A 13152-nucleotide genomic window follows, 5' to 3' on the forward strand; every position below is an offset into this window, starting at 1 on the left:
TTGGGAGGAGAGGGGCTGTTACATAATTTGGAATACTTGATCAGAGGAAAGGTCCACATAGATCTTTCTTTCCTAAAGCAGTGTACCAACGCTGCAAATAGTTACTACCACATTTATAAAGTAGGAGTGGGGTTTACAGCTTCCTGGATCTCCTGCTTAACTGGATCCTCCACAAGCCATGTATGAGAATTAGCTACAGTGTTTCATTGCTGAAGAAAGGGATTAGGCTCCAAAGCACTCTTTGCATCCTAAAATAGAGGGAGAAAGGAATCACAGATAATGGATGATTTGGGGAGGCTCAAGCTGCAATCATATTGTGTAGACTTTCCTGGAAATAAGCCGCATCTAATGCAGTGATGCTTGGACCATCTAGTCCAGCATCATCTCACAGTGGCCTGTAGGAAGCCTGCAAGCTGGACATGAGTGCAACACCACTCTGACCAGTGGCGGAGCCATTATGAAACGAAGGAAACTTAAACTTTGGGGTCCCAATTCACAAAGGCGCCCCAGAAGTGACTTTAGCCAACATTGCTTTAAACTTTGGGTCTACTAGACCCAATTTGAGTCGCACGACTTGAAAACTATAGGACATAGACAATTTATATTCTTGGAGGTAACTGGTTATCTTGACCCATCTGAGTCTGGGATAGTTTTGGAAGAGACTCAGCCTTGGTCACCCTAATGGATTACCCTCTTCGAGAGAGGGGCAGTGGGAGTACAACTTTTTTTGCTCTTGCTTGATCTATCAGCAGTTTTCAATACCGTTAACCACAGTGTCCTCCTGGACAGTCTCCATCAGTTGGGAGTTAGTAGCACTGTTTTAAATGTAAAGGTAAAGGGACCCCCGACCATTAGGTCCAGTCGTGGCTGACTCTGGGGTTGCGGCACTCATCTCGCTTTATTGGCCAAGGGAGCTGGCGTACAGCTTCCGGGTCATGTGGCCAGCATTACTAAGCCGCTTCTGGCGAACCAGAGCAGCACAGAGAAATGCTGTTTACCTTCCCGCCAGAGTGGTACCTATTTATCTGCTTGCACTTAGACATGCTTTCAAACTGCTAGGTTGGCAGGAGCAGGGACCAAGCAATGGGAGCTCACCCCATTGCGGGGATTCAAACCGCCAACCTTCTGATCGGCAAGTCTTAGGCTCTGTGGTTTAACCCACAGCACCACCCACGTCCCAGCACTGTTTTACAATAGTTCAAATCTTAGTTATGGAGCCCATTTGAGAGAATGGCATTGAGAGATTATGTATCTAACCTCTGTCACTTGTGCTATGGGGTGCCATATAGAAATATTTAAATTCTATTTAATATATGCCTACAGGTGCCTACTTTAACAACTATATGAAGTCACTAGAGGTGGATGTTGTGGTGTTAGGGGCATGGCACTGTGATTACACCCAGCTCTGTTGCATCTGAGGTTGCATTCACAAGGCAATTTACTTTATTTCCACAATGTTTTCCTTACTGCTTTTCCCCCACATTATATTTGAGCTTTCATGTGATGTAAAAGCCACTTCAGGAACAATCGTGGAATATTGCCCAAGTTTAGCACACACTTTCACATTATTTGCAAATGGGATTTTTTCCCCCCTGGAAGCAAATGACAAGGAAATGAGCACTAAACTAGCATTCAGCTTGCACATGATAGTTCCAGAAGTGGCTTTTATGCTGTGTGTGAAAACAGCCTGAAAATGTAATACTGTTTTGAACCGATGCCTGGATGCAGTGTTAGGCTACATGAAGGCCCAAAAAATAGAATTGATCTTGGAAAAAATGGAGACTCTGTGATGAGTTGGGGACTCTACAAGCTCCTGACATGATTGCATTGCCCCTGAAGCAACAGGTAAATAGTTTGTACTTATTAGCAAACAAGATCAGTTCACCAACTATGCCCTTTCCTGGACAGGGCTTGTTTTGCCAATATGATTCATATATTAGTGACCTCACCACTGGACTGGAGTAGAGTAATGCAGTCTTAGAATCATAAAAATTGTAGAGTTACCTGGTCACCTAGTCAAAACCTCTGAAACGCAATAATCTTTTGCCCAATGTGTGTTTTGAACCCAGAACCCTGAGATTAAGAGTCTCATGCTCTACCAACTGAGCTATCCCAGGTCTTTGTAGGGGTTCAACTGAAAGTGCTCTGGAAAACGCAGCTGTTGCAGAACACTGAGGCCAGATTGTTGAGTGGAGGACCTGGACTCATATTGCTGAGAGATCAGAACTAGCTGCTGATTAGCTACTGGGCTATGTTGAAGATTTGTTACTCACATACAAAGCCCTGAACAACTCGAGACCAGACTACCTGCAACAGCGCCTGTCCCTGTATAGCCCTGCAAGGTCACTTGGATCATCTGGGGAAATTTTACTCATAGCATTATACCCTACAGAATATCCAGGGTGATCACATGGAAATGGGCATTTTCTGTCATTGCCTCTGTACTCTGGAATGCCCTTCCCCCTGCCAGACTTGAAGTCTCATTTAGCAATTACTTCAGATGCATTGTTAAGACATCTTTTTCCTCCAAGTATTCCCTGACATATAAGATTGAGCTCTGTTATCACTAAATTTCTGACTTTGGTCGTACTGTTCTAGTGTTTGTATTTCTGTACGACACTAACCAATTTAAATATTAAGCAGTTTAAAAACGCTTTGGAATGAATAAATAAAATAAACATTTTGCCCAATACAGACAAAACTTTAGGTTGAGCTGATGCTATTCTGTACTTTTCTGTGATAACAGCTGTAACGTATGGGAAAAGGTGTTAGCAAAACTGCAAGAGTCTCATTCATGTAAACATATTAGCATTCTACTGTATGTAAATGCCCAAGCCCTGAATCAAACTGAGCCCTGGGAATTGCACAAGAAGAGATTTTATGTAAGTCACTCTCTAGAACCAACAGACTGTTTAGGCACACCCACAACGAGAACATGTTTTTCAAAAACTATATTTAATAGTTAAGAAGGCATGTACTTTACTCTTCAACAGTGTTGCCTAATGGACTCTTCCATGACTATTTTGCATATTTTTACATTCCATACAGGATCTATTCACCAGTCTTCTACACATATGAAAATCAAGAAGGATTCATAAATCTACACCCACTTTAAACACAACAGAAACACTTTCCAGGGCATACCTTCACCAAACTGATGCCTTCCTAATTATTTGGTGTTAGCTGGCTGATGTGGTTTGTAATCCAAAACAGCTGAAGGGCACCAGGTTTTCAAAAACTCTGGGCTCCTCCAGGAGGAAGGGCAATATATAAATTAAATATATATAATATATACACATATGCATGCACATACACACACATTTTCCATTCATGCTTTTCTTGACTTTATAAAGTTAATGAAGCTTATAAAAGACGACAGGATATTTACTGATTCCATTAACAATAATTCAAAAATTCCCATCTTGTTGAATGTCAAGTAGGTAAGAATAGCTCTGTTTGCAGAAAATATTAGCATGGCGTTTAAAGAGCAACTCACTTTTTCAAAAATTGACATATTTGAAAAGCTGACAAGGCAAGCAGGCAATTAACTTCAAACAACAATAATTAAGAGTGATAAAGGGAGTAATTACTATTTTCATCTATATCTAGCGAACATCATGCACTGCATTTGTTATAAGTCTTGCTACTAGCAGTGCAATAAAGATTATTTAGCCACTTTAAAAAGAATAGTGATATGTATCTATGATATGTTCCTGTGACATCTGATGGGTACATGCAAAGTTCCTTTTAACATAGCTGAAACAAAAATTGAAGAATACATAACTGCTTTCATGGATTTGGACACATAGTAACATTAAATAACCATCAAGTCTAAGTATTGTTTATTAATAAATAATAAACAGAGCATTTTGCTTGTAAAGAATTTTAATGTGTTCATCACAACATGGTGGTTTTGTCTTATGATTAACCAAGGTCAGAATCCTTGCACCAGGACATACTCATTTTATTTAAAGTAGCCCATACAGCTTGCTCTATTTAAAAATTTACAGTGCCAAGGCTTAATGGACTAATTTTACCTTAGTAACTGATCTGATAAATGATAAAATAACAAATGTGAGCAACAGCATATGGAATCCTCCCAACACTTTGCAACTAACGGTGCCTATCTCATATTTCCTGCACAGGGCACAATCAAAACCACTGATCACTGAACTGAGCCATCATGCCATAACACATAAAACAAATGTCATATAGAACCTAGAGATATTGGGTGATATCCAACATTCACTTGTGATCAGAGCAGGTCCATTGGTTTCAGTTGTTTCACTGATTCTATGACTTACTAGGATTATCATCCAATTCTGATGTAGCACACTTTGGACCCCATGTCTCTCTAGTTTTAAGCCAAACAATACTGTTCATTCAACAAACTATTGGTCTAAGTATGTTGGGGAATGGGATATTTAGATAGAGACATGCTGTCTCAGAACAGATGAGGGATCTTTAGGAATTGGTTCCTGCACCATTGGCTCAGTAGCATGTGTTGCATGTTCACTAAAAGGATCAGGGAGGAGGTGATGGAAAAGATCTTTACCTGAGAACTTGGGAAAGCCATTGCCAGTTAGAGTAGACAATATGGAAGTAATAAACAAATAGTCTGAATTGGTATAAGGCAGCTTCCTACATTCCTAAGTGATACTCCTCTGCAATTTCAGAATTATGGTCCAAAAAGTTGCCACAACCGGCCAACAGTACATGGAACACTGACAATTCCCAAAACTAATTATTACAGTTCAAGCCAGAGACACAGATGATGGTAGGGTTATGACTACTTAGCCCCTAATTAAATCAATTGACTAAGTGCATCCTACTGTGCTATTGTGGAACTAATATATCTAAACTACAGTGGTACCTTGGTTTAAGAACAGTCCGGTTTAAGAACTATTCGGTTTACAAACTCTGCAAAACCGGAAATAGGGTCCCGGTTTGAGAACTTTACCTTGGAGGATACCGGTGGCGGGAGGCCTCATTAGGAAAAGCACGGCTCGGTTTACGAATGGTTTTGGTTTAAGAACAGACTTTCGGAACGGATTAAGTTTGTAAACCGAAGTACCACTGTACTTGTTAAGGGGGCTCTGTCTTCCCCATCTGTTTACTCAGCATTCAGTTTTACTGTCTAGAATTTTAAAACTTTTATTTGAGTAAAAGAGATATATCAATTATTTTGAAGAGTTGTATGTATGGGGCAAGAGAGATCATTTCACCAGCAATTTGACCTGAATATGGATTCTCTTTCACTTTGCTCCAAATGCACAGGAGTAAACCATAAGGGAACATCATATGACCCCAAAAACCATCCTTTTCTTCATCCCACTTATTCTCCTTACCACTATTCAAAAATCCTGAGAAGCTGCACATCCTGTGAAAGAACTGGAGGGTGTAAGGAAGCAGAGAGCTAAAAATGAACTGCATTTGAAAGGCTGATATACAGGTTGTTGTTGTTGTTTTAAAGAGAGGAACTCATTCAACTAAGACTGTAATCTTCACCCCACTTATCTGGAAGTAAGCTCCGTTTAATAAAATAGGATTTACTTCTGAGCAGCCATGGTTACGCTTGTGCTGTTATTAGGAACAAGCATCACTGGAGCCAATGGGAGTGACCTCCGAAGGAGCAGGACCATCCTCTTTAGGTCTACTCAGAAGTAAAACCCATTAAGTTCAACAGGGCTTGCTTCCAGGTATTCTTGTGGACAGGACTGCAGCCATGGGCATAGCCAGGACTTATATAAGGGGGGGGGGGGAGAGAGACCATAGCTGTCAACTTTTTCCCTTTCTTGAGAGGAATCCTATTCAGAATAAGGAAATTTCCCTTTAAAAAAGGGAAAAGTTGATAGCTATGGGGGGAGGGAGGTAGCCAGGATTTATGTTGTGGGTGCAAAACACCCACCTGTCATCATCCTCTGTCTGGCTCTGTCTAGCAGACTCGGAATGAAATGTCTCAACAACAGTTATTTCAAATTATTTCTTTAGACCCCCCCCCCAAAAAAAGCACTCAGAAAAATCTGTCAAAATCTTTCTACAGTTTCTACTTTTAGTTATTTTTATTTATTTATTCACTGGGGGTGGGGAGTGACAGCTGACCCCTGCACCCCGCACCCCACCCCCACCCCCATGATTGCAACCTAAATATGCTGAGCTGCACCCATGCAGTGGCTCAAAACTACATAATGCAAAATGATTTTGAGGCTGAATGTCGTGGGAGTAGCCAAGGGGTGGGCAGGGAGGCACTTGCCCCCTCCTAAATTAAGTAAATCAATAAAAATAACTAACTGAGGTTCTCCCCACCCCCACTCCAACATGAAGCCTGCCCCCCCCCAACATAAATCCTGGCTACACCCAGGCTGATTGCCCTCTCATCAGCAGCCACGCAGAGACGGCTGGGGATAAGAGTTAAGAGCGGAGAGCATAGATCAGAGAGGAAAGGGTTAAGTCATCCCTCTCCCCCACCACCCCACCCCGCGCTCTGCTTCTTGCACGCTCACAGGATCCTCCCTCGAGTTCTACGTCCGAGGAAAGATACGCGCAACCGCGCGCCGGGTCCAGTTGGAACCGGGAGCGACCCAAGGAAGAAGCCCTCTTCCAAGCCTCCAACTTTTCTTCACAGTTCGCCTCCTCTTGTCTCTCTTGTGAAAGGAACCCAACATGCACATTGCTGAGGCTCCCTATAATGTACCACAACGGGAAGCTTTGTTACCTTCGCCTTTGATTTCTCATTTGAGCCCCAAATGAGAAATCAAAAACGCCACAAGAAATAAACGCCGGCCAACTCTCTGCGCTCTTGGGCACGTCGCTTCTCCGTCCCCCTCGCGCAACTTTCTTCAAGTTCCGGGAATAATAATAAGAATACATAACCATAATAATAAGAATGCAAAAGAAAGAGGGAAAGAAGGCGGCTGGTTTGAAAGGATGGTGTGGGGGGGTGGAGGGAAGGGGTGAAGGGAGAGAAGCAAAACGGTACTTGCCCAAGTGGGGACGAGGAGGCTGTCCGGGCGCTCGAGCTGTGGCTGAGGAGACGGCTTCCCCGCCACATTCATCTCCTCCCATGCAGCTAGATTAGTCCGTTCTGAATGGCGAACTCCGCCACGCGCATTTAATAAATCCCCGGGAGCCGCGAGCAAGAGAGCGAGCGAGCGAGCGAGTGCGCGCTCACTCCCGGAGCAGCAGCCCCGCAGGCGGCGGTTCTTTGGAGGCAGAGCAGCAGCTGCAACAACAGAGCCAAGGCGGGAAAGCACCCAGTGGAGGAGCCGAGCGGGGAAAGACGTGTGCTGCTTTCCGCGCTGGCGCTGAGTCGAGGGGCAAAAGCTCTCGCTCCTTTTGGCTCTGCTCCTCTTCCTCGCTGGCTGAAGGCGCGGAGGAGAGGGCGGGCAGAGGGAGCGGGAGGGTGGCGTTGGCGCGCGGGGCTCAGGGCTGCGTTGGCCCCGAGGCTGCCTGGCTTTCAGTCCGTCCACACGCGCGAGAGACTGCGGACGCGTCCCTGTTTTAACTTCGCCGCTGCCTCTCCCTCTCCTCCCTTCAGAAGGGCGCAGCAGCTTCGCGCTCCTTGGCAGCCAAGAGATGCTGGCAGCTCGCTCGCTCTCTTTTTCTGGCTGTCTCGCTCTCTTGTCGAGGGTGGGAGGGTGATGGAGGCAGAAATGTGGCCATGCTGGGCGATCTGTCGGGGATTTTTAAGCCTCCCCACCCTCTCTCATATCCTCTCACACGCGCCACCCAGGAGACGTTGTGGGCATTTAAGAAACAGCCAAAAGCCCACGGTACTGTCTTTTCTTAAGAGCGAAGTTTCGAGCCCTAAGTGTTTGCAAATGGAGTAAAAAAGATCTATTCGCTGTTTAAAAGGCGTGCTATTTTCATCACGTGTGGGTCCAGTATTGAGGAAAGAGGTTAGGGGTGGTCTGCGAGAGAGAAGAATGGGATGGACACTTGTTGGATACAGCATTGGGACTTGAAATAATGAAAAGGAGGGGAGGGGGCGGAGTTAATTCCATGAAGGAAAGGCGGGATATAAATATAAACAAATAATCCAGAAAGGCTAAGGAAGAGTTAATCCCTGCCATTTTTTGAAAGTGCATCATGGGTGAAAACAGGTATCTCAACAAAAATGGGTCACTTTTCAAGAGTTCATATGCTCAGCTGAGGGGGTAAACATATGCACATTTGAGAAGATGCAGCTTTTACCCGCTCAAAATCCACCCCCAGCTGCTTTTCTGAAAGAAAGTTTATTTCCAGGATCCTCCAGATGACCTCCCTATTCAGCATTTGTCCTGATCGACTTGCACAAAATTTACGCAGAGGTTAGACTATATTCCGTGTCTATTAAGCATTTGTTCTTGAGGTTACTCAACAGTGGACATTTATCTTGATTTGCTTTTGTTGTGCTTACATCTCTCTCTCCCCCCCCCCCTTAATGATTTGTTCACCCCACACTTTTCAGTACATTTCCTCATCACTTTCCTAATCGCTAAAAGTCAGTTAAAAACTCTGTCATTAAAAAGTGGACAAGTTTTTCCAGGGCGGCAGAATGCTGCAACCCAGCTGAATTGTGAAAACCTAAAAGTCCTAGTATGCACTTGAATCCCTTCTGCAAAATACTGACAGCCTGAAGGCAGCTATGGGTTTGTCTGTACCAGAGCAAAATACAGATTTGCATCTGCCTCTCTGCTCAATGCAGTAGCAGCTTCTCTATCCCATTGTTGTCCTGGATTCCCCCCACCCCTTATATGCAGGGCTTGGAAAATCTGAGACACCCAGGAATTTCAATTCCTGGATAATTGAGGAGACAGGCAGGTAGGTACAAGTCCACATTTTGCTCCAGTGTAGACAAAACCCCTCCATGCCAGTCTTCTACTTTCCACAGACTGAAGCTTATTATAGCTGCTCTTCGTTTCAAGGAAAATTGAGAGAAGTTGCATACAGCTGTGTGTAATGTGTAGTTTGCACCTTAATGGGGCACATTGCCAGTGACAGGGAGAAGTTGCAGTTAGGCATCAATACTATGTAATGTTTAAGTTATGGCAACACTGATTTTTTTATATATCTGTTTTAGTTATGTAAGAGTTACTAATATACAAACGCAATATAAATAAATAAATATTCTTGTTGCCTTGTAACTTTTGCTGGGCTTTTGTGATACTTCTCATAAGCAAGTATGCATTTCACCATTCCCAACCTGCTGCTCTCTTGGCAAAAAAGACGACTGGTGCTAATTAGTAATAGCACCTTCTGGTTCAAGTTGTGGAGAACCTCTGTGGGAATATGTCCCCAATCCCAACCCCCAATTTAACGTTAGAGCAGCTTCGTAAGCAATGCAAAACTTAACAGAGCAGCAGCAGCCCTTTCTGCAGATTGGCTGCTCTAAGCTGTGGGATCAGGAGCGACAGGAAATAAAGAGGGGAAAGAAGAGGCAATGAAAAGCCTCGAGGCAGCAGATTGTTCACGCTGTAGCTGTTGCAGGCAGAAGAAATTCCATAGGCTCTTCTACTCTGTCACTTCCTGAGCACTGCAGGGGAAGCAGGCACACATTTCAAGAATCTGTGTGTGCAGTAAGGCAAGCCTATGTAGCAGGGAGTCTCTGAATGTGCATTTGTACTTATTTCAGAGGAACAATGATATCAGTGTTTCTGTCAAGCAGATTAAAATAAATAAATACTTCCGTGCTTGCAAAATGACTGAAATAATAATTAGCATTTCAGTTCTGATCAGTAAGTAGTATGAGGATCATGTGTATAGTCATGGGACAAAGACAAAAAGCACAACATGAGTGCTTTTCTTTCTGTACAACAGCTATCTATCAAAAACTCAGGTGCAACAGATCTCATGTGCATATATATATTTTATTGGCAAGTGGGGTGGGAAGCAGCTGGCATCTCAATCCTCCCATGGCGGGAAGTGCTTCAAGGACACACAGGAGGACGAGATTTGAAATGAGATCTTGGGAGCCATTCAGTGTTCATGCTGGGACTTAGGGATGGGCCAGACTCCACTCTTCAGGTCAGCCTCTGGAGTATCAAAGGTGGACATGCCTGGCTCCAGCACTGCACTCTTCACCCAAATTTCACACCCACCCACCTTCTAATGCCAAGGTTTTGTTTTGGAGAGGACTCCAGCATTGCTACGGGCAACAGTTAGTCACTGTTGTCAGGGCTCAGGATGAATGCAACCTTCAGGCAAGTTAGCTGGGTACTGTGTCTTTTTTGCTTACCTCATAGCAATCATCACAACTCTCTTTTGGTGGGCTGGATCCTTAGTAGAAGAAGAAGAGTTTGGATTTGATATCCCACTTTATCACTACCCTAAGGAGTCTAACATTCTCCTTTCCCTTCCTCCCACACAACAAACACTCTGTGAAGGAAGTGGGGCTGAGAGACTTCAGAGAAGTGTGACTAGCCCAAGGTCACCCAGCAGCTGCATGTGGAGGAGCAGGGAAGTGAACCCGGTTCACCAGATTACGAGACTACCGTTCTTAACCACTACACCACACTGGTAGTAGTAGGGAGGGACAGAGGAGGGACACCCTACCCCATCCTCATGATCCTCTTAATGGATCCTGGAGGATGGTGCTTGCTGCCCAGAAGCCCAGCTTGGGAGCTGAGAGGTCAAAATGCCCCTTACCGATGGCCAGGTGAGGTCTGCCGGAAGTGGTCCATGGCGTGTGGGGACCACAACAACAAGTCAATCCTGGCTGTCAGCCGACAGCATATCAGCCAGCAGATGGGTTGGTACACACCCAATGCTGTTCTGATGTACTCAATAAAGCTGTGGCCTAATCTGCTCCAACATGAGACTCCTGGTCTTGAATCACTGCCTGCTCCCACACCACATGGTTTCACTATGACAGCGGTAGATAATCAGCGGTAGATAATCGATCTTAGTGCAAATGTAAAGCTCTCAGCATGCATGCTCTTCTCAACAAAAAGAAAATGCGCTATGATATAGATCATGGTATAGCGTGAGATGCAATACCCAAGAGACCTGCTCTACAATTTTGAGATGATGAGTGTGAGATAATGCCACAAATCCTTCTCATAACTTTTACGCCAGAAGAAATAAATCCAACACACATGGAAGGCTTTCACAAGTCCAACAACCTAAACAGCAATGATCTCTCCATATGTCCTGGAGCTTATGTTTAGGAGCAAAGACATACCCATGTAGGTTTTACGGGAAAATCTAATTAATATGCAGAATCACGGAAGTGTTTATCTGAGCATGCAAAATAGGCACCAGACAGCCTGCATCTCGTTACAGTTTCTCTTAAAGGGCATAAACATATCTTCAGACCTTTTGCTAAACACGCAAATAGCCTTTTAAACTTTATTGTGTTTAAATAGCAGGTTAGAGATTACAGTGCTAAAAGCTTCCAACAGAAGCCATAACCAAAACCATCAGTGCCTCTGGAGTTGCAAATTTGCTTATATTTCCATAACCTGAAGTTGAACGGTTATGGTGCTCTTTCCCCAAACTTTTAGGCCTCTGCTGCCTTGTAACATTTCCCTTTTTACCATTTTATCAGTATGCCATAATTCTTATGAGTAAAAGAAAGAAAAAAAAAACAGAAATGTCAATAAAATTTAAATAGGAAAAATAAAGGTCATATTAAATTCTGCTATAATAACAAAGGGCTTCAATGGAAAATGTCTTGGAGATAAGTAGAACAGTAATTAATTTTCTATACTATTTACTTTTTAATTTAAAAACTTCTCAACAGTTGGTCACAAGAAAGGAAAAATAAGAGCAACATGTGCATGTGTGTGTCCATACACATGCGCACACAGAGAGAATCTTATCTATATCATTTTTAATTAAAATGTTAATACAATTCAGTGAAAATTGGTTTGCATTTCTTATATAGCCTGGAAGCTTCTGACATTTACAGTGTTCAGATTTTATGTGGAAGTTTCATTCGCTTTACATTCATCCATGCTGGATATTGGTAGCTATATGTAAAAGGAAACCGGAGCAGATAATTTTGCAAAGAGAAACTCTTAAACAGCAGATGAGTAGCAGCTAACAACAAATAAGTCCCCCCCCCCAAAAAAAATAAATCTTTACGATATTTAGGGAACTTTCTAAATACTTCTGAATTATTCAAAGGGTAAGTTATTTTCAGACAGAAAACCTGTATCATTTATTTTGATAAATGTAAACTCTATGAAATGTCAACAGTAATACTTCAAGGTCTGCACTATAAATATACCTCACTAATGTGGGGCCCAAAACTCCACAGCCTGAAAAGGTTGAATTTCCACTACAATGGTGATTAGGTAGTTTTTAATTTTTGTTACAGATTAATGGATCCTGGGGGTACAGGGAATCATATATGTGTATACTTATAGCAGACTCACGATGCTGTTTTTGTGAGTCTGTCCTCAAAACAGTAATAACTAGAGTGATTTGTATAGTCCCCAGTTTGTCCCACCCATCACCCTTCTTCTTCCAAGCACTTTTGTTTGTGGGCCTGATTGCACAAACTATTATCTCTCCTTTGCTTTATTTCAAGCAACAGTGTCTTCTTGTAGTGTATCCTGCCCTGCTTTGGTCATGGAACCATAGAATCGCAGAAGCTCAGAGCCAGAAGGGGGGTCCATGTGCTGGTTAAATGACCCCCATGGGCCGTTTCTGGCCCATGGGCCTTAGGTTGCCGACCCCTGCACTAGACAGTGTGCCTAGGAATTGGATGATGGGAAGTCATATAACCTCTGGACATGTAATCAAGATGAATGAGCATTAAATAATGGCTGTTGAAAAACCTCCATGCAAACAATTCAGAACCGCTGTGGACCTCTTTGCAAGCTTTGCACAAACAAATAGGGATCAATCCTCAATAGGCAACTCGCCTGGATGAATCTGTCAGTTTCAGTTTCTCAGTCTTAAGGTTGGTTCTACACGTTTCTGCATCAGTTTGCTTTTCTTGAAAAAAGTTCTCATCAAAACTCATCAGCATTTCAGTTCCCATTTCTCCCGATACAGTATATACATTTGTGTATGCAATTTTGCCTAATTAACATATACATTTTTGCAGTAATATCCCCTAATTTAATTTTTGTTTTATATGTTCACTAATAGATGCAATTTTCTGCATGCTTTCTCCTATTATGTGCATTTTTTTAAAGTTGGGAACTGCATTGCAAAACTTGG

The 13152-nt window shown here is 43.1% G+C and overlaps 2 protein-coding genes across 5 annotated transcripts in view; one reads left to right on the top strand and one right to left on the bottom strand.

Moving 5' to 3' along the window:
- SNTG2 (syntrophin gamma 2) overlaps positions 1 to 7593 on the bottom strand; it is a gene marked incomplete at its 3' end in the record, with an annotated part of 223603 nt that extends 216010 nt beyond the window's left edge. For 3 of the 4 annotated variants that reach the window (XM_079969901.1, XM_079969902.1, XM_079969900.1), the window contains exon 1: positions 6984 to 7593. In XM_079969901.1, the coding sequence (XP_079826027.1) occupies positions 6984 to 7055 (72 nt within the window). In that variant the 5' untranslated portion in view covers positions 7056 to 7593. The remainder of the gene's footprint in view (positions 1 to 6983) is intronic. The other variant, XM_079969903.1, reaches the window with a different exon arrangement.
- The window catches only part of SH3YL1 (SH3 and SYLF domain containing 1), a 514925-nt gene that overhangs the window by 54005 nt on the left and 447768 nt on the right, over positions 1 to 13152 (top strand). The gene's annotated exons all lie outside the window — the stretch shown is intronic.

The sequence above is a fragment of the Podarcis cretensis genome (assembly GCF_951804945.1).
Source record: "Podarcis cretensis genome assembly, chromosome: 3".
NCBI lineage: Eukaryota > Metazoa > Chordata > Lepidosauria > Squamata > Lacertidae > Podarcis > Podarcis cretensis.